This window comes from Aphelocoma coerulescens, chromosome 20, assembly GCF_041296385.1.
Source record: "Aphelocoma coerulescens isolate FSJ_1873_10779 chromosome 20, UR_Acoe_1.0, whole genome shotgun sequence".
NCBI classification, from domain to species: Eukaryota; Metazoa; Chordata; class Aves; order Passeriformes; family Corvidae; genus Aphelocoma; species Aphelocoma coerulescens.
Genome location: NC_091033.1, coordinates 14,995,113 through 15,020,239, shown reverse-complemented (window position 1 = coordinate 15,020,239; position 25,127 = coordinate 14,995,113). Strand labels below are relative to the sequence as shown.

The following is a 25,127-nucleotide window of genomic DNA, read 5'->3' as shown; positions in this document are numbered from 1 at the left end:
CAAAAAAGGTGGGGAAAGAACAAGACAAATCGAAACCATCTCCCCCTGCAGGTACCTGTTCTGTCATCACTTCACACCCAGTCAGTTCAACAAAGCCCAGAACTGCTCATTCCACATCAGCATCACCTGGGGCACAGAGCCCCAGCTCTGGCTCCAGGGCAGGAACAGCTCTACCCACCCCAGCCCTCCAGGCTCAAATGTCTGCACAAGTGCACAAGACCTCTGGGAAATGGTTGGACCACTCAGAATGACCTCCTCCTTCAGAGCATCGGGGGAAGTTTCAAAGGTCAGTTTAGTTCTGGTACAGTATTAAACAGCAGGCACTTGCATTTATGAGCTGTGCGTAAATGCAACTCCCACTGTACTGAAGAACAGTTTAGTTCTCTCACATCAGAGTCCCCTCAGTGAATCCCCTCCTCAGGGGGCTGGCTCAGCTGGCAGCTCCCTGCACAGGGGCCACACAGCAGGCCTGGCCTCCCCACACCAATCACAGCTTTTAACAAACTCAGTTTCAGTTTTTCTGGTGTTTCAGTAACTTTACCTTCCCTGCCGGCCCAGGCCTGTGCTCCTCCATGTGGGAATGGTCACTGCTCCACAGCACTGCCCTCCTGGCCCTCAGGCCCAGTGCTCCAGACACACACAGAAGGGTTTTCCAGGTAAAAGCAAATCTCGGTTCATTGAGGAATTCACAGACCTTGTTTCCCCAGGATGCAGAACAGGCAAACCAGCACAATGCTATTTATAACTCTGTTCCTACAGCACTGAACAGGAGCAACACATTTCAGCCCAAGTTATTCTGTAAATTTTCAATAACCTTGAAGGAGATAAGTATTCAGTAAGTACTAAACAGAGAGGCCCCAGCAGGGCTCGAGTGCATTTGGAAAAACAAAGGCAAAAAAGAAGGAACTAAATATAGTGAGGTGGGATTTACCAGCCAGGAATGTAGCATTAGCATATAATAAAGCAAATATTTACATTAAGCACAATACAGCAATTTATTTAGATGCTTAAATGAAGAATACAAAGGGAAATAAAGATCACAAAATTATACATACTACAACAGTGTGTATATATTAGATGGTATAAATGAATACAACACCTTGGTGGTGTTAACTAAAGATAAAACTAAATATCCAAACCCAGCACTTTGTCTCAGTGTGCTGCTTCAACACAATACACTTTTATACAGATCTAAAAGGTGTCAAAATTAGTAGCTGCAAACTTGTTTCTTGCATGTGATTTTTCTTTTTTAGCTTAAAAGATTTCAGAAAATGGCTCTGAAATATGTTTGTCATCAGTTGTCATGTCAAGGATATTCAGAACAAGAAAATTCTATAATACAACAGAGCCCAGATATATTTTTATGTTGCTGGCCTCTGGTTGGAGATTGTACAAGGTTATGTGCAAAAACTAAGTTTGTCAAAATTGATACTAGAGCAGTCTCAAGCTTTGCTAGGGAAACTAGGTACAGCATTTATTACACAGCAGGGCAACACTAAAAAAGAGAAACAGATCTATGATGGGTACACAAGAACAGTTCCATAAGCTTCACTTGAATAGGTCTAAAAGACTGTACAAATATACATTTCAACTATTCAGAATGATACATGAAAACTCCATTTCCCCAGAGTCTGCTATACAGGGCACCGGGTCGCTGGCACGGCGCTACCGGAGAGGGGCCTCTTGGAAAGACACAACTCAACATGGACAAGGTGAAAGGAGGGTTGAAAATGCAGATAAAATAATCCTCTGCTTTTCTCTGTGTGCATTCTGGAGCCACCAGCGTATCCGTTTTCACATTAAGTTACTGTGCTCATCCCAGCAGGAACTCCCCAGCCCCTGGGCCAGCAGATCTGTACAGGAGCCCAGGCAGCAGCGGCCCCCAGGCCAGGCGGTGCCCGCGGGGCAGGAGCGGCTGGGAGCGGAGCAGTGCCCGGGCAGTGCCGCCGTGGGCAGAGCCGCTCACGCCTGCTGGCTGCTGAGCTCCACCCCGGGCAGGCTGCCGTGCATGGGCTCGGCCCCCACGGCCCCGAAGCCCTCGCCGTCCTCGCTGTCCATTGTGCTGCCCTGCCACTCCATCTGCTCGCTGGCCAGGCTCTCCTCCAGCTCGGAGGCATTTTTCCATTGTGACTGGTCCTTGGACCAAAACCCTTCTACTTTTCCATAGGAACGATTCTTCCACTTTGACTGTTCTTCATCACTTTCAGATCCACCCCCCTTGGCCTCCACAGGGGGTTTACTGCTCCCGGCATCTTCACTTTGAGAAGATTCATCTGTCCACACTTCTGGTTTTACCTCCAAAGCATTATCTTCAAAATCTGAAACCTGCTGGGAACCAGGCCCGCTTTCAGACTGGGAAGCTCCATCTTTCCATTCCACTGCGTCATCCTGGTCATCCTGATCCCCTTCACTGTCTGAAACATCACCTACCAGTTTTGTTGGTTCTTCAGCAGAAATCATCTCTTTGTATTTAGAGCTTTCCTCTTGTTTTTGGTCAGCCTTCTCTGGAGACTGTAACGCATTTTCCTCCACGATTTCCTTGGCTATGCTGTCCTCAGGGTTCTGCACTGTGCTGTCGGACGAGGGTTTTCCACCGACGTCAGAGATGCGCTGGCCGAAGGGACTTTGGCTCTCATTGTACTCCTCTTCTAGGTTTTCATAGCTGTCTGAGGAACTGTCATTGTCTTTTTCTAAGTTGATTTTTTTATCAACAGTCTTACTGACATTGACTCTGGAATTCTTCTCGTCATGGTTTTCAAACAGCCATTCAGCATCAAAATCCATCTCATGTTTGACTTTGTTCAGCTCTTTCATGTTGAAGCCCAGCAGCACCCCGGGTTTGTATTTTTCACAATCCCTAACACATTTCTTCCTTTTGTTGCTAAAGTGAGATGCAATATCAGATTTCCAGAGCCACAAACTGGCCGCCAGCTTTTCGATCTCTCTCCGAGTGGGGTAGGGCTGCTTATTGAAATATTTTGTAAGAAATGTTTTCCTGGCTTCGTATGAATCATCTTCGTGACCCTTGGGGTCCAGTGCTAGAACTACGGGTTCTTCAGGCTTCTCCTCAAAGGCAGAGGGGGAGTCATCATCGTCCATCTTCCTCTTCTTCATCAAGGGGAACTCCATGTGTTCGTAGGTGCGTTTCACGGGCGCCGCCGCAGGGGACTGGCCCAGCCGGGACGATGTCCCTTTGTCCTGCCCGTTCTGGGTCTTGCCCACGCCCCTGCAGTGCACCAGGTGCAGCGTTATGGTGGAGGCCGTCATGTTGCTCGTGTACACGCCCAGGCAGTGGATGCACTTGTAGGTCAGCTTCTTCTCCACGGGGTGAACCGTCTGAATCACCTGGTGCCTCTCCCGGAGGTGATGTGCCAGGGCATCAGAGATGGGGCCTTTTAGGATTGAAAAGCACAGAGGACACAGAGTTTTCCCCACATCTTTTTTGTAGGGCACTGCTGCTTGCGGAGAACTTTTGACTGGTACGTCAGATTTCTCCTGGATTTTGGGCTGTGGTTTTGGTGGAACCGGGGGGGTGTTCTGAGCGTGGTAAGCTACGGATTCGGCAGGAGCATCCCGCAGGTTGTAGGTGGTGACAAGGAGGTGTATGTTCGTGTGGCTGCCCTGCTGCAATGTCAAATCAAAGGTCAGGGTGGAGTCAGTTTTAGGTCCCATCTCCTCATCCACGTGCACCATGCGCATATGGGCAGCCATCTTCTCCACATCGTTGAAGGTGGAGCGGCAGTAGGGGCAGGACAGCCCGTGGATCAGCATGTGATTGAGCAGCGTGTCCGTGGGCAGGTAGCGGTTACAGTAGAGACATTTGCTCGTGAAGTTATGGATTTTCATGATGTAGTTGGCCACTGCAGGCACCTTCTCAGCCTTGTGCTCCTTCTCAAAGTGGACACTGTACACATTTTCGGGGAACAGCTCGTTGCAGATTGTACAGATTTTCCACTTCTGTGTGGACGAGGTGTTAACAGTGGAAGGACCTGTAGCGGCCACGGGGGATTTGGAGCCAGACTGACCCAGAGCTCTGGATGCTGCCTGGGTCTGTGACAGTGATGCCTGTTTGAGCTGCGCTGACGACAGCGAGGAGGAGTTGGCAGACTGCAGCGAGTACCTGGCTGAGGCCTGGGACCTCTGCTCCCCTCCCAGAGTGTAAGGCCTTCCATTGCCACTTGCTGAAAACTGTTTCATGCTTTGTGATTGCTGGGAAAGAGAAACAGGTGAATTGCCACTAAGGCTGAGCCTCCCCCCTGGCTGACCAACGTAACTGGGGGGTACTGATTTGACCCCGTAGTTGTTCTGCTGTAGGTGAACATTTGACATCATATTGACTCCTGCAGAATTTAATGTGGGCTTTGGTATAGTGAGTCTGTTCATCATCTGCTGTGACGAGAGTGAGCGGACACTGCCAGCAGAGAGGGCACCCATCCTCTGAGGGAGTCCCATAGGCTTTTTATCCTGGGGTTTGGGAGCTATTAGCATCAGAGGTTTAGATCTTGGAACCACCACGTTAGTGTGACCTATCATTGCCGTGACCTGGTATCCGATCCGTTCGTGGTCTTCGATCACGTGCTGGACTAAAGCTTCGTAGGATTTCGGCATGAAAAGGCATCGTTTGCAGTGGATACCCCCCTCCTCTCGGGCACTGGAGCTCAATGGAACTGCACCATTGAGGGACTTTTCGCCTCCCTTGGCTATGTAAGGAGCAGCAACGTGCTGAAAATGTTCCCTGTAAATGTGCTTTCGAACGATTTCGTAGAGCGGGTCACGGTAAGTGCACTTCTTACAGTAATAAACAGCTTGTTCCACACTGTCAGCCTGCTTGGGTTTAAGGCTCTCGTGTTTGTTTTTATCTTTGAAAGTGCTGATGCCTCCACTCGGTGTATTGGCGTTGGGAGCGTGGAATATTTTAATGTGCGTTTCCAAAGTCTTTTTGTCCGCGTTGAAGGTACAGTAGGGGCAGTTGAGCAGGATCCTGTTCTCAAAGTCTTCGCTGTGAACATTCCGGAAGTGGCTTTTGTAGGCTGAAAAGAACTTCGAGGAGAAGGGACATGCACTGCAGCAAAAGGGCTTTGTCCGATAGTCCTTGAACAGAGAACAGAGCACAGACTAAATATTCAACAGCGCTTCTCAGCAAATTAACACCCATGATATTCTCTATGCAGATTTTCTAAACAATACTCATGAGACTCCCTGCTACTGTCTCAAACCTTCAATTCACTTCTTTCCCAGTTCTGGCCTGCAGATCAGGCCCTAAAAAGCTGATCACATGAACATACACGAGGTGGTGAGTGCCAAGGGGTCCCTCAAGGGTTCAACCATGGCCTTGGCAGGTGAGGCTGAGTCAGAAGCGTCTTTCCCTATCAATCACAAAAAGCCTCCTCCCTGCAGCTGAGCTGCAAGAAAAGGTCCCTGTAAGCTCCTTTCTGGGGGAAAGCCAAGCAGGATTGTTTAAGAAAATGACACTGTATCCAGATTAGATACTGCCCACCTAAATCTGCCAAACTTTTGAGATGTAAGATGGATCTATAACTTGAGCCATTTCAGTGTCTTTATCCATTACACACTTTAATAGCAAAGATGGAATTCCAAACTTATTTTGGGGGAACAAAAGGATTTAAGCTTACCAAGACCCAGGCTACACAAGCCCTTAAAGCCACCAAGCTTCTTCCTTGTGATCAAAGCATAAACCTGATTCTTAAACCAATCTTGAATGAGGAACAAAAAGGAATTTGAGAATTCCACCCCTGCAGTTTGCCTGCAGCTTTTGTACCATTTAACACGGTGCCAGTGCAGCTCCTGTCAACTGCTATAGCACAGTCTGAAGTTCCACTGGCCTTGGGGACAGCCACAAGCAACCTGGCACTTCAGGTGGGGTAACACATGGAATTCAGAGTTACAGAGATTCCTCCTGAGCGTCAGAACAAGTCCTGTGCACCGAGCTACACACAGGTCACAGGTGAGGGAGCTGGAGAACTGCACTCTCCCTCTGCAGAAGGAATCTGGAATATCTGTTCTGGCCACCTGCTGAAGCCTCACACACCTGGTGGGCTGGAGACTGGCCCCAACCAACCAAGAGCTGCCTCCTTTTATATTCCAATTTTTATTCTGGGTTACCTGGAAAAAGGGACATCAGTGTGTTTTATGCAAGACAGTACTAAAGGGTCATTTCAGATTAACACTAGGAATCCATCACAGGACAGGTCCCAGTTTCCTCTAAGAGCTCTGAGGTGCTCACGGAGGGATTCCTTTGTAGAGAGGTTTCTGACCTGTCACTGCTGCAGTGACTCTGTCCTGCAGCTCCAGGAGAGGCTGCTGCAGCCCACACCACTTGCTTGAACCAACAGCATCATTTCCTCCGTCCACTGCTGGCTCAACTCAAAATTCCTTTATTACTGGCTAAGAAACATCTCAACAGCAGAACTTCCAGTATCACTGAGCTGCTGTGCAGAACTAGAATGCCCAAAGCAGATGTGGGACACACAGCCTGTGGGACCCAGGGCTGCATGGACAGCGACCCTGCACTGAGCACAGAGACGTGTCCAGTGAGAACGGCTTCGGAAGGGATGGAAACCAAGAATAAAACATTTCAGGAAAGGCAAAAGACTCACTGCCAGCTGTATAAAGTTGTTGCTCTTTTGGCCAGAGGGCCAGTGGAATTGTGCTAGGCTTAGGAACAGGTGGGAATGGGCTCCTAATGTGCAGACTTGAACAAGGACCCACCAGCTCTGCAGTATTGGCCGGCCAGGCTCCTGATAAGGAACAACTTAACAAAGCAAAGAAAAAAGAAGGTAGCTTTTTGCTGTCCCTTGAGCTGCCAACACATGAAAATCCATGAGGAAAACTGCAGGAAAAGCTCTTGGCAATATCTGTGAAATGCCCTTCAGCACAACCCATCTCCAGCCTCAGTGTCAACTGAAACTCTTACCAACCTGGTTTTTTGTAAGCGATGGGTCCCACAGTCCCACATCCTCCCATGTAGTGTTTTTCAAATAAAAGTCATTAGGTTCAAACTGCTTAAAATCCTGGAGAAGGGAAGATGGGAAGAGAGGACAGAGAGTCAGAACCAAGGCCCAAGGGCTCCCTTAAGCAATCCCTGAGCACCCCTGCATCCTCCCAGGTGCTGCTGGCCAGGGCAGAGACCATCACTCGAGGAGTGGGGGAGTTTGGGGGGCACCTCCTGGGAGGGGTAGAGTTCTCAATATTCTCCACATCACAAAACACCTGCAGAACACCTTCACCACTCATCCTCCTGACCAACCCAACAATGTAGTTACAAACTCATCTCATTCCAAAAGCAATCCTGGAGAAAAACATTCCCAAACTGATGTGTGGATTTGGGGGATTTTTGGCTGCTTTGTTGGGGGGTGGTGGTGTGGTATTTGTTTTGTTTGGCTTTTAATTAATTTCACACAGGAAGCTTTTAAAGTTGGACATGTGTGATGTCCAAGACACTCAATTCTTATTAAAAAAATTATCTTATGAAGCATTTCTTTGGCATTTCACCTTTGGCATGAAGTCAGCAGCACATAAGGACTCCACTGAAATGAATACTGCAAGTAACATTGTCCCAGTTCAGAATTCTCCCCTTAAATGTGAGACTTGCTCCACGAATTCTGCAAGCAGGAAGGACTGGCATTTCTTTCTTACACATCTCACTTAAATGCTCTTTAAAGAGACACTGAAAGAACATGCAAAGCCACAGAGATGAAGTTTGTCCAGAAGAGCAGCACAAACACCCTTCCCTTGTAGGAACTGACCCAGGCACAGAGGTGATTCTGTAACTTCAGGACCTGCTGCAGCACAAACACTTCCTGAAAACCTCAGACCCATTTCTGCCCCAGTATCCCACACAATTCCTGGTTCTTGCAGCATTCCTGGATGCTCAGTAGCCACTAATATTTCTAGAAGTGTTTACAGGTACATTATATCTCAAGTTTCTAATTAATTCCTACTTTGTGTGAAATCTAAACAGGTCTAAAAATAAATCATGGCATACACAAATACCTCACTGTCCTCCTAACTCTGCAGCATTTTAGCTCTAACCCTTGGAGGTGCCATACTTACTTCTATATGTTCTTTACAGTATTCCAAACCAATGTCACTAAGAATTTTTTTCACAGTTTTCCGGGCCTTTCTTAAACTGCCAAGGTTGTTGACAGGAAGTTGGAACATAGTTTCTATTGAAAAAGAAGAGTAAGAGAAAAGGTTTCAGTCAAATGTGTTTTGTCTGATAGTGCTGCACTTTTAATTATCAGTAATTGCCTGCCTCATTTCCCCACAGAACAGGTATCAGAGCTGTACCATTCCCTAGCACACTGCCACATTCTCTGGCTTGTTCCTTGCTGAGGCTGCCCATGAGGCTGCAGAGGGCACTTCTAAAAAGGCAACAAACTGCTGGAACAACTATTGCAGGAGCAATGGGCTGCCTCTGGAAAAAACTTTTATTTTTTTAGAGTGTCTGTCTTTATAAACCCCTACAGTGAAGTACTTCAGAACTCAATTCTCTCCTGTGCAATGTATCCTAACTGATTTGAAAACTGGCAAGCTGAGCTTCAAGGTTTGTGTCCATCTTGTAAGAGATTTCACAGTGTCTCTTCAGTGACAAAGATGCTTCTTGTATTCTCCTGAAGGCAGGGTAAGAAATTAATGCTGTTTCCTCCCTTTACTGTACTCAGAGCTTCAGCTGGCTGAAGCTGTTTAGCAAACATTCTCCTAAGAAGAGGGGACCTGAAAGCTTGGTCAGATCCCTCCAGAGAGAGAAACCACTGGGAAAAGTACAAGAGATGGCTTAAACCTCTCAGTGTCCCTGGGAACTGTCAGCCTCCCTCCCATCAGTGCCCACAGTTCCACTGGGCCTGGCTGGGGCTGCCCAGCTCATGAACTGCTCTTTTCTGACACTCTATCCATCCTCAGCTCTACTGTAAAAACCATGTTTCATACAACCTAAAGCAAGCCAGGTGCCTTTTAAAGAAATGAAGGGTCATTTCACTGCTTCAGAAACACCTCCAGTCGCTGCATGATCCCATTTTTCCATTTTTCAGAAAAAATGCAGTGAAGCAGCTCAGTCAAGTATGTTCAGGATTTGAATTAATATTTTCAAGTGAATTTCAAATCCAAGGAGATCATCAGAAATGTTATTCCAGGGGATTAATAGGAGCTGCAGAAAAGAGCAGTGCATGAACACAGTGCACGTTAAAGCTCCTGGCAAGCTGGGCTGCTTTCTTTGAAACCCAAGAATGAACCCCTGTGCTTGCAAACAAAAGCATTTTTGGTCTCATGACACAGCCAGAGTCAGTGCAGAGCTTGTCTTTAGGCACTGACCACTTGTACACTTGGGTCAGCCACAAGTCTCAAAATACTGCTTGATATCAAATAGCTGATTTCCAAATGCCCATGAACTCCTTCACCAAAGGAATCAAATGCTTTCTCTTAATACCTGTGTGTAGTACAGCTGAACATGCCACAGGTATCATGATATATAGAAACTCCAAGCCAATTATTTACAAGTGCCTGGAAACAACATCTCTGGTCTATCTGCAGCTTCTTTTTGTCTCTGCCCTTTGCCTGCCTCAGTCAAATTTTAAAGACAAGAAATTCCCTGGATGTTTTTATCACCACCCATCACAACAGAAGACAGAGTTAGATCTTCACACGAAACCTGAACTTCTAAATGTCACCTTTTAACATCAACCTTACAAGTTCTGCTGGATAGCTGAATGCAAGTCACCTAATCGCAACAAAATCCCTCATCCTTAAGCAAATACAGTTAATTTTATTTAGGAAATGTCTGACTGTTTAATCATAGTGAGTGGAGAGCCTGATATTATTACAGTCTGTGACTACAACAAAAGCTTTTAGCATCTCCATCCATTTCTATTTACAGCAAGTAACTTCAGTTGTAATGTAAACATCACTCTGCTGGCACCTCCTTGGATGGGGACATTAAAGCAGTTGGGATTAAGCAGCCTCTCAAATCATCATCAAGGCATTAATGCTGGTCTGGAAATGAGGTATCCTTTATCTGACCAAAAGCTGATGTTTAAGGGAAGACACCTGGAGTATCTCTGACCACATCAATCCACACTGAAGCGCTGGGTGGAATGAATAAATGACTGCTTAAAACCAGCCCCAACAACACCCTGACTAGAAATATCCAGGTAGGATCTTCAAGTGCCTCAGAAGGCAGATCCAAAGATCTCCCTCATCTCCAGTGTGTGTGTACACAAACTGTCTGACTGCTCTAGTCACAAAGGAATGGCAAAGGAAGCACAGCGACTGTGAGCAATATCTGGAACCTTCCTTTGCTCTGTGCAGTTCCCAGCATAAAGGTCTTGTCCACAGCCAGGTATTGACTCCAAGAACAATTCAGTAGCCAAATGCAAGCAGAAAAGACAAGCTATGAAAGAGCAAAAGATTACTAACTTAGAAGAACCACCATCAAAGTTTTTGTTTTGCATTTGCAACAGTGAATGTTTTCTTCACCACATTCCTGTGCTGGTGCAAAGAGCCCTCCCTCTGATCTCACCCCCAGCACTGCACTCTGACCCCACAGAAGGTGTGCCCTCAGGGACAGAGGGAGAAACACTAAAGCCCCACAGCAGTCAAATCATCAGAGGGGATGAAGGACAGAAAGCTTGCATCCATCTCTACACTGCAAAAGCTGTTTCTATTTTAGTGTAACTGAAATCTTAATTCTCCAATGGGCCTTTTGTACTTCGGCCCTGGTCAGGACCCCCCTTTGATTCCCCAGGTAAAAGGTGTTGGGCTGCTCCTGCTCTGACCCAGGAAATGGGGGATCTTCCCACATGCAGCTTCAAAGCACCCACAGGGAACAAGGCTGTTGTGACTCTGGGAAAGGTGCACCAGCTTCACACCAACACACCTTTTTCTCTCGACTGAAATCTTCAACCAATATTCCAAATGTGTCCCATTGTGTTACTTTCATGTCTGGACATTTTTCAGGGTGGTCCCTGTGCTTGGTTCACGTCTCAGCTTTGCTACAGTACAACCAAGCACAAAGGATTTCTACTGTCACGGGCTGCAGAGTAAAACAATGGTTTTCAACCAGAAATAAAGACCTAAAGAAATAATATGGAGGAAGATCCTGCTGTGCAAAAGAACCACGACAGCACCAGTCTAGTTTTCCAGCAAATCTACTCTAGGTTTTATTCTCTTTATGCTTAACTGGAAATGCCACCATGTCCTGCCCACTGCCAGGGAAGCCTCCCACGACCAGCAGGCACTGAACATGGGAGACCCTGAGCACTGCACTGAGCAGGAGTCTGCACTCAGCACGGTCTGGGGACAGCATCACTGGGAAATGGCAAATGAAAACCCACCATGGAATCCCCAAAAGCTGTAAACAAACCCCCCTAGTCCCCAGAGCATTTTATCTTGTTCAGGTACCCCAGACCTGTACGACTTGACCAGGGACCCCAGGGCTCTTCACAGAGGCCACTCCACCTACCCCTTCTGCACTAAGGTAATTTCTTCATAGGATCATCATGGGATGGCCTGGGTGGGAAGGGACATTAAAGCCCATCCAGTTCCACCCCTGCCATGGACAGGGACACCTTCCACTATCCCAGGTTGCTCCAAGCCCCGTCCAACCTGGCCCTGGACACTTCCAGGGATGGGGCAGCCACAGCTGCTCTGGGATGCCTCTGTCAGGGCCTCACAGGGAAGAATTTCTTCTTAATGTCTTCTCATTTCTTCTTTTTATCTCTTGAGCTGAATGTTTCTTAAAAGCGTTCCATGAAATTTACACTTCCATTCAACTTTTGCTAAGTAACTGACCTCAGAATAAAACTGCGGATGCGATTACAGCCCTCTAAGGAACATTATTAAAAAGAATAAAATAAAGCATCAGTTTTACCTTCTCTTATGAGCACATGAGGTTGACCCTTCCATTCCTAATGCTCTCATTTATTCCTATTACGAAGACTGAGAAAACCTGAATTTTTTGGTGATCTGACAACCAGAATTACCAACTACAGTGCTGAACAAAGCATTAGGTATGAACAAGTGTGCAAAACAGACAATTGTATAAGCAAGGTGCAAACCCAGCCTGTTCTGTGCCATCGTGGCTGTGAGTTCACAGACATACTCAGCTCAATCTTATCTTATTAAAATAATCAGCAGTGTAAGAACTCTTGTTCATTAAAGCAGATTTTCTATAAATTCTAAACTAAAAGGTACTATTTACTGTTATTTCTGTGCATGCTTATAAAACACAACTGCTCTTCCTCTCTGTTTTCCCCTCTCCCCCTCATCATCCTCTGCTGCTTCACAAGGTCCATCCTTTCCGTGCTCTTTCCCCCTCTCCTCCTTTCTTTGCTGGTTCTTGGCCTTCTTGGTCCTTACCTCGCTCATTTTCCCTCTTCTCCTCTTCCCTGTGCCAATTCATAGCGTCCACATTCTTTCGTCGTTCTCTCTCATCCTGTCTCCACCGCTTCTTGATATCTTTGTCCTTAACTTGCTCATTTTCTCTCCTCTTCTCATCATCCCTGTGCCATTTTATTGTTTCTGTATTTTTCTGCGGCTCCACGCTTCTTTTGAGATAGTCTTGTCGCCTCCTCCTCTTTTTTAACATATCCCTTTCCCTGGCACGAGCCTGCTTTTCTTTCTGGGAAAGAAAAGCTTTACGGGGCATCATGAGCTGCTGCTGTACCTGCAATAATATCGTATCCATGGAATAATGCACTATACACACACTCAGTCAGGCACAACACCTCATTTGGCGCTCAACACTTCACACACTCAGTCAAGGCAATGCCCTTCTCTGCCTCTTCCCTCCTGAACCAGGGCTTGCTCCAAGCTGGGTAAGGCCAGGCTGGGCCAGCTCCAGGGGCTGCCTCAGCGGCACTGGGCAGTGACCCCGGGAGCCCCCAGGAGCCCCAGCTTGAACAGTGGCATTTCTGTCCCCTCCCTGCAGCTCCTGCTCCCCCAGAGCCTTTGGCAGCCCCTTGGCATTGCTGCTCCCGCTGAAGGAACAGGCTGTGGACAGAGTTGGGAAGGGAACTTGGGGACCTTCAAACCTGGCTCCTCTCTTCCTGGAGATACATTTAATCCAACTTACAGGTGCTCATTTTTCTTTCCAGACCTCCATCTCCACCCAATTTGAGTGAAAATGGCTCCCTTTTCTCTTGGCTGGGAGGAGGGAGGGGGGATTAGGAGACAAGCCACAATCTGAAAAATTGTGTAAGCTTTGTTTCCTGGGGAAACCTGGCCAAAACATTTAACTGCAGTTAATGAAATAAGTCCTGACTCATCTACCCAGACTTCCTCCGTGTGTTATGTCTTGCTATTCACAGGAACAAAGGGAAAAAAATGAGACTATTTACTTGGAGTTTCTGCTGACAGCATTCCTGAGGAGTGGGGGCTTCTTGGGGCTGGTGTTTTGAGGCTTGGGGCTTTTTGGTTCTAAAGAGGTGTCAGTGGAGACTACATTTAACAAATTGTTTTTACTTTTGGTCATTTCTCTGTAGTCACCCAACACATTCACATCTTCAAATGTAACAGTGATAATACCTGCAATTTTGAAATCATGGAAGAATTTATACCAGTATTGATAACCTTTAAATATTTTTCTGTACACACTAAGCAATGTTTCAGAAATGGCAAACTGCAGTTGTGGACCAGGTTTGAGTTTTTTGGTTGGGTTTTTGTTAAGTTTTGAAGAGAGTTGCAGAGGTCTAATCAAAATGAAAACTGCAGAAAGGACAAAATTACTAGATTACAATACTTAAGCAAAGCCTAAAACAAAATGAAACAAATGTACTTTTAAAATTTAGCTACCTTATGGAAAGCACTTGTTCCCAGCATGCAATACTCCATCTTTTTCCTACAGAAAAAGCAATGTTTCAAACCCTTATTCTAAAAGCTGTTCCTTTCCCTTACAATACAACCCACCCCACACACTTAAATGCTCTACTCTGGTCCATTGCCTTTGTTAGGTCTGTATCATGATCCCATGGCTTTCATTCCAATAATTCAACCCCAAATTTCTTAATACCCATAATAATGCTAAAAGGGAAGGGCTGCAGCAGAGTCAAACACCATGATCAGAAAAATTCATGCAGCTTGGTAACACATTAGTACATAAAATTCAGATTATGCTAAAAATTACTTCATTAAAAGGGTAACTCTCTACCAGACAGCCTGGGTTGGGGTATTAAATATTTCTCAGTAACAGCTGGCATTAAATTCAAAAAGCAACGGGAACCCAGGATCAGCATCCTCAGTGCAACCCAGACAGTGCAAATTTGTACCATAGTTTCAGTTCTCTGTGGGCTGGGTGCCAGGACATTACTGCTGTTTACTAGAGCAAACTTAACTCATTAACTTTTTAAATGTACATTATCGCTACAATTTTATCAGTAACCTGGTTCAATTTCAATAACAATAGCATTAAGTAAACTGGAAGTGAAACACATCATGCAAACGATTCTCCCTCCCTCCCCCACCCAAGGCAAGTACCAACATTTCAATCTGTCATTGTTATATTTTCTTTCATTTGTTTTTGTTTGGTTTGTGGTTGGGGGTTTCCCCCCCCTTTGATGTTATCTTTTCACAGGATTCTTCCCTCCATCCCTTTATACAGCCCACTTTGACACAGCAGTTTATAGACAAATGATAGAAAATACCGTAGTAAAGAACATTTCAGCTGAATTTCCAAAATTAAACATTTCACTTGAGATTCAAAATAAGTCATGTCATATTTCAAGGAATAGCTTAAAGGGACATCCAACTTAAATTGTAGATCTCTGAACTTCCCTATCCCAAGTCAGAGGGTTTCCCCCAGCTTGTTTAGCAGTCCAGAGTCATCTCTCCTGAAGTCTAAACCAGCTTTTGTTTTCACCTCTTTTTTAAAAACCTTTTTTTTTTTTTTGTTTTAAACCAACGGAAGAAGGAAAATATTAAACCAGGAGGCCAATTAAGCTGCAGTGAAGCTGCCAGAGTGATGTAATCCAAAGGCCCCCAGCCCCTCAGTTTTTCTAGAGTCCAAGTTGGTGTTCCTTTAAGTTCAAAATGTCCAAACCTCAGAAGTAAACAGTCAAAACTATCCTTTCAACTACTTTTTGCCCATACTTTGCCAATGAAAATCTTAACTCCTCCCCATCTCCTCAGTACTTCTGATGAGGCATTTACCTCCAAAATGAATGGTGCTTGGGCGTCTCAGACTCATTGGACAAGTTTCATGCACAAGCCTCCAAAGCCAATTCTCCTTGCAGAATGCCCCCCTCAGGGTTCTGCTACACCCCCTGGGGGAGCCCAAAGCCCGGGCACAGAGGACGGCTCATATCCTGCGGGACAAAACAAAGTGGGAGAGACAAGAGATAAGAGATGTGGTAAGGGCAGTCTCACATCGATAAGTACAAACCCCAGCCCCCATGCCTCTGCCAGGGCTGCAGGGCAGCTGTGCTGCAGCAAGTCTGAGCAGGTTTGTGCTTCAACAACCGATTCTGCCGGGGATGCTGCTTGAGGAACCTTTCAGTGCTCGGATTTCAGCTCCGTTACCCAGTTCAGAAGCCCAGCAGTACAGACGCTGGGGGTGCTCCTCCTCACACTCCATCTACCCTCTGGAGTGCTGTGGCTTACCCTCAGTGTGCACCTCACAGGAGCTATCAGCACCACAGCACAGCTGCACCTGGGGACCCCAGAGGGACACTCGGTACCACCCTTGGACACTTCCTGGGAGGTCCCCGTGCAAACAGGTCCCACCTGACATGACAATGGGACATCAAACAGGTGACACGGCCTTCAGCCACAGCCCTGGGGACACACATTCCTCTGCGAAGCACTCAGATTAAAACTGGCAGAGGATGGGAAGTGTGGGGGAATGGCATGTAAATGATCACACTTCTGTTGGCAGATTGATCTCTCTTCGACTCACATCACCCATGGACAGAAAGTCAGTCTTGCACAGACTGGAAACACAAAACGTAACATTAGAACCATGAAATCTGAAACAACCAAATCTCTAGTTTATAAAAGCAAAACTTGTTGAGTCATTAATAATTACTCTGCCAGGGAATACAGCCATATAAATTGTTAGATTTTAATCTCTTGATTATTCACACAGAACATCCACAGCTTGAAGTACAGAGTGCTTTTCTTTGGCAAGTACACTTCCAACATAAGACACTACAACATTTTAAGAAATTTAAAAAGACAGCATTCTTGAAGTACTTCACATGGTGGCAAAACTGAATGCTGGAATGTCGCATCTGCTTTAACAAGACCATCACCCACACCTTCAGCCATGCAAGGATGGATGATGGGTTATTTTGTTTTACACTGGATCATTTTCTGACTAGAAGGCACACTTGTGTCCCTGTGTATCTAGCAAGTCCAAATGAACTCTCTCCCAGGGAGTCCTCCCTGCAGCAAACACACTTCTGGGTGAGGACCCATCAGCCTTGAGAGCAGATCAGCGGCAATTACTGCATCAGGCTGATGATACTGAGCTCAGGGAAGTACTTCATCCCATGCTGGGTCTCCCAAACACTGAGTAGCATTTCCCTGTGCTGTGCTGCTGACAAGGATCTCCAAGCATATGGCATGCTTCTTACTTTATGTCATCCAAATTCCTTTGATTTTGGCCAGTATTCTGCCAGCATTTCAAGCTGAAGAAGTTACTGGTTTATACCTAACAGCCCAACACTGAACATCAGAGATGGCAGCAGCTCTGTGTTCCTGGGCGAGATGAAACAAGAGTTGGCTTCTCAATACTGTGCTTTTTATTTCCCTATTCCAACTGCTTTTGAAACAAGGTAACTTTTAATAATTTGCTGAGTGAAGTGCATTTCATAGCATGCTCTAAAAGCCAGCCATGAACACAGATTTGTAGAGAAGGCTGGTAGCGCAACACTGAGTGAAATATCTTAAAATACAGGGAAAATATGCAAGAAAATGAACCTGTGGTTCCCACAGCAACAGAAAAGCTGCCTCTCAGTGTATGCAGGTTAAACGATACTCTGTGATGTGATGGTGTAGAATACTCTATATTCACATGAGGACACTGACGGCCTGTCCCTGGGACCTGACAATTCCAGGACAGCTGAGCAAGGAGCAATGATAGCCAGGAAGCACAAGGATATCTCAGGGAAGAGTGAGCAAATGAGACAAAAAGGAGTAGAAGTATCAGGGAGAAGAGAGAATTTGGGAGAACAGAAACTGCTGAAAACTTCCTTGAAAGTAAGAGTTGCAATTAACTCTCTCTCCTCCCTGTACTGAGTGACTGAAGAGTCTATTCCAACACACCTCTCTCTGGCTGACATTGAGCATTTTCACTTTCTTCCCTTGGACTCTTCCCTCTCCTCCTTATTTAAGCATTTCTGGCCTACTTTTCCGAGGGCTGTGCACCCACACTCCTGTGAAGGTAATGAGATTTGCAGTTTAGCAGCACATCAGAAATGCCAGACAACTGAGGGCTCCTTTTCCAATCCGCTATAATCCTGGAGGGAGCCTGTTTTGTAACACGACATTTCCAACTGAGAGCACCTCCTCAGCCTGTCCCCTGAGCCCCCTGCAGCAGGAAGCTCCTGCCCAGGAGCAGTGTGGTCCTTCAGCTGCCCACAGCTCTGCTCCAGTGGGAATTTGGGGTGCAGAGCCAGCACCTGCACTGATTGAGCCCCAGCTCTTCTGCTCAGGTCTGTATCCAAAACAGAACTGGGCACATGAAAGAGGAATCAACACAAACCCTCAATTACACTCTCTGAAAACCTCAGTTTTAAAACTGAGATTATGAAACTGAAGGAAATCCTCAACTGCAAGATGCCACCTGGACAAAGCACTGTAAGACCTGAGCCACACTGTGCACAAGACACACTCCAGCTCTCCCTCACAGGCAATTTGTTAACAGCCCCTTTGTCAAAAAGCCAAGGATTTAAAAAATATTAGAAACCACTTCAGAGATTAGATCAGCAACTTCCAAAACCAGTTTCAAGCTGTGTGTCAAAACAAAAAGACCATTTCACACCACTTCTCAGAACATCCTATACAAGCATGGCCTCAGGAGAGAAGTCCATCTAAAATTCGGTACTAAAACACCCCACCTTATCCTTGGCAGGAAATTCTGAGGCTAAAAACTTTTAACTTGCTGTTTCAGTGGTTACAGGCAATTTTCAGCAAAAGCTTATGAAACTCTGTTTTATACCTTTTTGTTTGGGCTTGCTGTCTAAGCTCGGCTTGGTGACTCTTGCACTAAGAACTCCCAACTTCCCATCAGAGGAAGAACTATGGAAGGCAGTTGTAGTGAAAGGAATCAGTAAGGCTGATATGCCTCACTCTCCATTCATTCTTTATTTAAAGGCTAAAAAACCACCTTCTGCAGTCCAGCAGAAAGATCTCCTAAGTAATTCACACACTTCTCATTCTTGCTCAATTTCTGGAATTTTCCACTGGAGCCCGAAGCTCCATCTGGTGGGTGTGGACACTCACTGCAAAACTGAGCGGGAATTAACTGTTTCCTCATCAACTTCGGTTCAGTAGGAAGAGTCCTGGGCACTGTGGCATCTCTATACCCCACTGTGAGATACAAAAGGGTCAAATTTTGATTGCTCTGGGAACCACAACTCCTTATTTCTGTTCTGATGAACAATCTGCTTCCCTAGGCTCTTCTGGGAACTCCTGGTGGGTTTTCCGATTCTGATGATGTAGGCTGAAGTATGTTAAAGAATGCTGGTAGCTGAAGTTGAATGTTTTCTGAGGGATCTTTTCAACACACTTGATAAAGGCCACATCAACTCTGGCAACCTCTACTGCATTCTGAAAAGCACTTTGAAATCATGTCCATTCTCTAGGGCATAGGAAATCCTGAATTAGAGGCACTCACAGCTCAAGAATTAGGCTTGCACACCTCCTGCCATCTTAGAGAACATCTTTTGTGACTGTTCGAGACCTCCACAGATAAATGTTTATATGCACACAACATGGGCAGTCAAATCAATATTCAATACACATCCTCAGTGTGAGAGCCAGGCTTGTTCAGGGCTATTTCTAAAAGATTTTGGTGTGAAATGCAATAAAGCCTGCACATCTTGCAGAAATTTGAAATTGAGACTGGAGATCATTGAAGCACAAAGGATATTATTTGCTTACACCATGATATCCACACTTCAGTGATCAGGAAAAAAGGCTGCATGAATATGCTCCACAAATCCAAAATAATCCTCATCTAGATTGTACCTAAGCATGAACAATCCCAGAATAAAAATAATTTTGGAAATAGAAGCATGTTTAATGAATGAGCAGTTACCATTTAAATTTAATCAAGAATCATTTTAAAATTTTCAATCCAAAGCTCACAAAAAACATTTGTGTAATTAAACAAAGCAGCACAGTAGACACTGTGAAATGTGCAAGAACAAAGCAAATAATCAACATACATGTAATTTATGATTGGATTACACCGACTGGGAAACTGCAACCAGATTAGACTGCAAGTGAAAACGGTTCCCTGCCCTCTGTGTCATGTTTCCTGACATCAGCACTATGTCAACAGCCAGAGCAGAGCCCTGATGCAGCCAGAGGAGTGGTTTGGGGCAGAGCAGCTCCTTCCCTCACCCAAACAGAGGTGCTGGGCCCGGGCCAAGGCCCGGGGAAGCAGCTCCAGCCCTGCCCTGGCAGCTCTCACACACACAGACATACTCAGGTATTCACACCCAGAGTGCAGAGCAGCCCTGCTGTGCCCTCAGCAGCCAAAGGCAGGGCTGCATGCGAGGGGCAGCACAAACCAGCACACAAAAGAGCACACGAATACTTTCCCCAGCTCATCCAAAGCCCCGCCAATCCATGCTTTCTCAGACAGCAGATCCATCAGATACTGGAGGGATCTCGCCAACTGGCTGCATCTGAGTTTTCCAAGGGTAAAAATAGGCACTGAAGGAGGTTGGTGCTGGTTGTTTTCCCTTGCCTTACACTTCACATACGCCAGGCACAAACGCTGCCATTACAACACGGGGGAAAGGCTGTAAACAAGAGCTTCAAATCAGTCTTACCACTGCACACTTCTTACCTCTCTCCCTCTCTGTCTAAGCATAGCTCCCAAGGGGTCCAATCCCTGCCTACAATCCAGCGTTAGTCCACCTCAGCTACTGCTGTCTTCCATCTGCCTCAGGAACCTTCAATAGGCAAAGGGCTTCATAGTAGCAACAATGGGGAAACAAAACAAAAAAGAAGATTACAAACTTGAGTTTGACTGTTTAGGTGAAAAAAGGTATTTTAAGACCACTATCTTGCCCACTTAGATTTCCAGAGCCATTTTCTCCCCTTACTGTTGCTGCTATGAAGCTGCATCACCAACAGCTTCCTTGGCCCAGGGGCAGCAAAAGCACAAAAAACTGAGATCCAGAGTCCCATCAGAAATCAATGCACACAAGAGGGAGAACAGGGTGAAAGAAAGTATTGGCTGAGACCTGGGAGAGGGGACAGGAGCTGGGGCACGGAAGAAACAGCCAACAGCGAGTGAAGGCAGGCTTGAGAGCAGGCCCTTTCCTCCACTGCAGGACTGGAGGAGTTGGAGTGCTCCCTCAGGGAACAGCTGCTCACACAGTTGCTTTATTTTTGTTTCTTGTAAATAGTTTTAGATAATACTTGAGAAGTAGATCCTAAATGAAAGGTTTTTGCTACATGATCTGCATACATCTGCAGGTGTGATGTGTCCACAAGGCCAACTACACAGGCCTTGGACTCAACAACCACTGTCAGTTTTCATCTAAACAGTCTTTAATGCCACCTTAAAAAAAAAAAAAAAAAAAGTAAGGATATAAATGGTGGTAACTCAAAGTGACTCACTGCAGAAAAAATGGTATTTACTCCATTCTTACTCCAAACCATCAACTGTCATTCACATTCAAGAGCACTACAGTGAAATGAGAGACACTAAATACAAGCTCCTGTTTGCCTTTTGACACCAGAGCTACAGTGAAGCTCTGAACAATGCAGTTCTTGCCTTGAGGCACATGGCCCTCAGGTAGATAACAGGAGTTACACCCTCTTGAAGAAGCCTTTATTCGAATCTGAAACACCCATTTGATTTTTAAACCAGATCTAAGTTCTTCCTGAAAGCTCAAAAGGAATGGGCCAATTTGGCCACCCTGCCTAGGAAAACAAGGGCATTCTTCCCAAATGTGTCAGGTGAGGCAAAACAAACCTTCCACATATACTGCAGGTATAGGATTTATTTTTAGTAAAACTAAATTAACATCAGCAAGGGTTCTTTTTCTTCCAATGCAAAGAGACTCAGAGCAGCACTTTTCATTGTCATCTCCATCTCTTACACTATCAAGAAACACACCTCTATCAACAACTTGTTTATATAAGCAGGACTATCTCCACATTAAAAATTAGCCTGCTATGACTGTGTTCATAGGAACCATACTCTCTCTCTATGTATACAAATCTAGGCACAGAGCAGATCTTGACTCAATATAACAAAAAAAAAATCGTGTGCTGCTTGTTTAGATGCAGGCCAGCATAGTCAGCTGTTGCCTTTTTAAACAAGCATGTTGCATGCATCTTAAAGAAAATAATGCCACTAAATGTAGCATTATTAATATACAAACTCAGCTGAACTAACAATTTTTTTAAATCCCCCACTTTTGCCCATGCAGAGAGAGCAGCTCCAATGGCACTTGTGAAACAACACACTGAGCAGCTGAGCAGTTGCAGCCCCAGAGCTGTTCCCTGCATCTCCTGGCAGCTCTCCTACAGTCTTTAGACTGGTCCTCCTCAGATCTGATACTGCTTTGTTCATTCCCAATGGAATTTTGTCTCCCTTAAACATCTCAAGTAGTGGAGCAAAGATAACTTTCCTTTTCTGAAAACAAAACCCCAAAAAACCCACCCCAATACATTTCCTATTAAGCTGCTAAATCTTATTTACAGCCACCTCAAAAGAAACACATTAACCCAGAAGCACCATCTTTGCTTCCACAAAATCACTTGTTTCAATTTCTTTCTTTGCATCAGTCAAATCAGCTGCCATCTTAATAAACAGCTATAAAATATACATTTGGACTGTATGACTTATGACTACTGATAAGATTCTGATATGTTTCTGTATTCCAGGAATTCTACTATAAACGCCAATGTTTACTTTCAGTATTTATGTTATTACTGAGTGGTAAAGCTGGGCTGGGAATAATCACCCATTATTCACCCTGCAGTGTGTGAGCAGCACGACTCACCTGCCCCAAGAACATGTGTCCTACAGCTCACAGCAAGCTCAGGACCCGCACAGGGAGTCTGGGCAGCACCCCACAAATGAGACTTCACACTGTCTCAGCTTAACCCACACACTGTGGCAATAACAGGGACCACTGTCTCAGTGACAGCGAGCACTTCTGAAATGCTAACGGACATCTTCTGACCACTGGGAACTTCTGCCCTACACACAGAGAGTACCCATCAAGTTCTTCCTCTCAGCCTGAGGAGCACACACACCTTCCTGGGTGCTGTGTTTGTGCAGCTGATGCTTAACACTGCACTTTCCAAAACAGTCAAGAAGTTCCTCTCCTGTGAAGACTTTTCGTTCCTAACTGTGACACTTGTCTGTCTCCTCTACAAGCAAACGAGTCCCCTTTCACTTTCCTCATCTCCTGCACATCCAACAGCATCTCCCTCCCAAAGCTTAACACAAGTGAACTTACAGCCTTTTCATGACAATATACCCTGAAGCAAAAATAGTGGTAACCTACAGAGATGCCTTCTACAAACCTGTCTGATAGACCATCACTTCAATTCAAAACAAAAAAAAATTCTTTTTAGTAATGGGGCACTAAAACCATATCAGTTTTCAATCATCTCAGAGATGTCCCCTGGGAGCATCTCATGTCTGTTGGATACCAAAAAGTCATTCTTGAATGCTAACTAAGAAATAATATTAATGTGAGCAAAGGGCAGCTAACCACCAAGAAATAGTAGAAAACCAGTCAGCTTCTGGAGAACAAGTTACTTGTTGTATGTCAGAAAGGACATCTCTATTCAGAATGAAGCTGGAAGTATTTGCTTCAATAATCTTCAGAAAAGGTAACCATTATGTTACAACCCATCAGTATCTGGTGCAATTCTCTTAACAACAGTATTCCTCTTCTGTTGTCTCTTTTAAGATTTCAGCACAAATCATGGTAGATGTCCATCTGCTGATATCAAATTACTGCCCAACATCTGCAACTGCACATCTGCAAAGGAGCCAAGCTTTGCTTTGGTTTGTTATTAAAAGCAGAAAAAGGCTTTTCTGTTTCTTAAGCAGACTGATCTTTCTCACCTAGAAGGATGACAACTTGTGATTATGAGTTTCCAGAGTCCTGAAGTGAAAGTTTTCCCGAGTAGGAGACCCTGCAGGAGGGAGCACTGCTGGGGCACACAGGGCTGAGCTGCACAGCAGCCAGCTAAGGTCGGTCCACGATACCCTGACAGGCGGGAATCCTCTGCCTCCGTTACCTCACACCTCCAAACAGAAATAGGAAATAGCAGCAAAAATAAATAAAAACATAGCTAGGAAAAAAAACAAACTTAAGAAAAAGGGGAATATCTCTACATGGAATGCATACCACTTTGACATCTACCAAGCGGCTTAAATACACCCAACAAACAACGACCATCAACACCTGGAAGCGCCCAGTTACGGGGGCTCTGCCCTGCGGTCCCAGACAAAGCCCCTCGAGGCTCGCCCCACACCGTGGGCTGGGGGCTGCAGCCACGTGCCCAGAGCTGGGACAGCCAGCGCTACGGCGAGCCCCGGCTGAGCTGTGACACGACCCGGGCCCGAGCCCCGCAGCCCGGCCCGAGCCGCCCGGTGCCTCCCGCAAGCCCCCGGTCCCCCCGGCCGCTGCCCCCGCCCCCCGCCGCAGCGGTGCCCGGCGCGCAGGGCGCCCCCTGCCGGCTGCCGCCGCGCAGCGCCCCGGCCGGGCTGCGGTGGATTTGGGGGGGGGCCGGGGTGTCACGCCCGCGGCCGCTGCCGGGAGGCACCGGGGGGACCGGGGGTGCGCGGACACCCCGGCACCGCGCACGCACTGCCACTTGTTTCGGAACCACCGCCCGGGCTGCAGCCGCCGGGGGAAGGGGGTGCGCGGCACGGGGGTATCTGGCCGGTGCGGCTGCGAGGCGCCGGGTTCGGTGTCCCCCGCCTTTGTCTGAGAAACGGGTTTCGGTAACCGTAGCCCGGGGCAGGGACGGGTGAGGCAACGGCGCTCCATCCCGCAGCTGCGGCTCGGGATGGCAGCGGCGGATCCCGCCTTTTCCCGCGGCCAGGGACCCCTCCGCTGCTCCCATTCATCGCATCCCCGGCGCCGCTCCAGCATCAACTCCGCCGGCTGGGCCCGGTGCAGCTGCACACCGGGATGCCGGACCCGGCCGGCGGCTCGCGGTCCCGCTCCCTCGGGCTGCCGGGACACGTCCGTGTGGGGAAGGGAGGCGGCCGGGGCCGGCGGCGGGGAGGGAGCAGCGCCGCGGTCCCCACAGCCGCCGGGGCTCCTCAACATGTGTGCGGGCGGGGAGGGGCCGCTGCCAGCTCCGCACGCCCGGTGCGGCGGGCAGGGCGGCGGGCACGGCGCGGGATGCCCGGGGGAGGGAGGGGGCGGTCGGGCGCTGTCCCCGCCCGGGTCGCACCGCGGACCCGCGCTCGCACCTACCTGACCGGGCTCTCCTCGCAGCGAGGGCGGGCTGGGGCGGGGGGGGGCGCCGGACCCTCCCCGGCGCCGCCCGGTCCCGGGGCGGGCGGGCGGAGCGGAGCCGGCAGCGGCGCGGGGGAGACAAAGGGGGGGATGACGGGGGGGGGGGGGCAGTGTGCGGGGCGGGCGGTGCGGAGCGGCCTCGGGGGCGGGGGCGGCGGTCACTGGGCCGGGTGCCCGGGGCGGGGGCGCGGGCGGCGGGCGGGGGCAGCGCCCGGGCCCCTCAGACAATACAGCCGGGTCCCGCTGCCCAGAGCCTGCCCGGGCCAAGATGGCGGCCGAGAAAGAGCGGAAGTGACGCCAGACCCTCATTAGCATACGGGACTCATTGTCCGGCGGGAGGGGAGGGGGCCGCGCCCCGGGGGGGCGGGGAAGCCCCGGGGGTCCCGGCGGGACCGGCCCCGCCGCGCCCGCGGCACCGGGCGGTGACACGGCCCCGCC

The 25,127-nt window shown here is 47.4% G+C and overlaps 1 protein-coding gene across 5 annotated transcripts; it reads right to left on the bottom strand.

Moving 5' to 3' along the window:
• Window positions 1-970: 970 nt before the first annotated feature.
• Window positions 971-24,749, bottom strand: ADNP (activity dependent neuroprotector homeobox). 5 transcript variants are annotated; one of them, XM_069033775.1, is made up of 8 exons: window positions 23,282-23,592; window positions 20,030-20,152; window positions 15,160-15,314; window positions 13,807-13,852; window positions 12,373-12,679; window positions 8,074-8,186; window positions 6,939-7,031; window positions 971-5,091 (listed from the first exon to the last, which is right to left on the bottom strand). In XM_069033775.1, exons 4-8 carry the CDS (start codon window positions 13,843-13,845, stop codon window positions 1,963-1,965), a joined length of 3,681 nt encoding a protein of 1,226 aa, XP_068889876.1. In that variant the 5' UTR covers window positions 13,846-13,852; window positions 15,160-15,314; window positions 20,030-20,152; window positions 23,282-23,592; the 3' UTR covers window positions 971-1,962. The 5 variants fall into 5 exon arrangements, with proteins under 5 accessions (XP_068889876.1, XP_068889875.1, XP_068889879.1 ...); XM_069033774.1 differs by lacking the exons at window positions 20,030-20,152; window positions 23,282-23,592 and adding an exon at window positions 24,648-24,749; XM_069033778.1 differs by lacking the exons at window positions 13,807-13,852; window positions 20,030-20,152; window positions 23,282-23,592 and adding exons at window positions 13,353-13,539; window positions 24,648-24,749.
• Between the last annotated feature and the right edge of the window lie 378 nt (window positions 24,750-25,127).

Excerpts from the sequence above, each read along its gene's own strand:
- ADNP (XM_069033774.1), bottom strand. The coding sequence starts at position 13,845 with ATGGAGTATTGCATGCTGGGAACAAGTGCTTTCCATAAG. Across the intron at positions 12,680-13,806 it reads GAACAAGTGCTTTCCATAAG|GTACAGCAGCAGCTCATGAT; the intron begins GTAGCTAAATTT and ends ATATTATTGCAG. Across the intron at positions 8,187-12,372 it reads GAAGAGGGAAAATGAGCGAG|AAACTATGTTCCAACTTCCT; the intron begins GTAAGGACCAAG and ends CTTTTTCAATAG.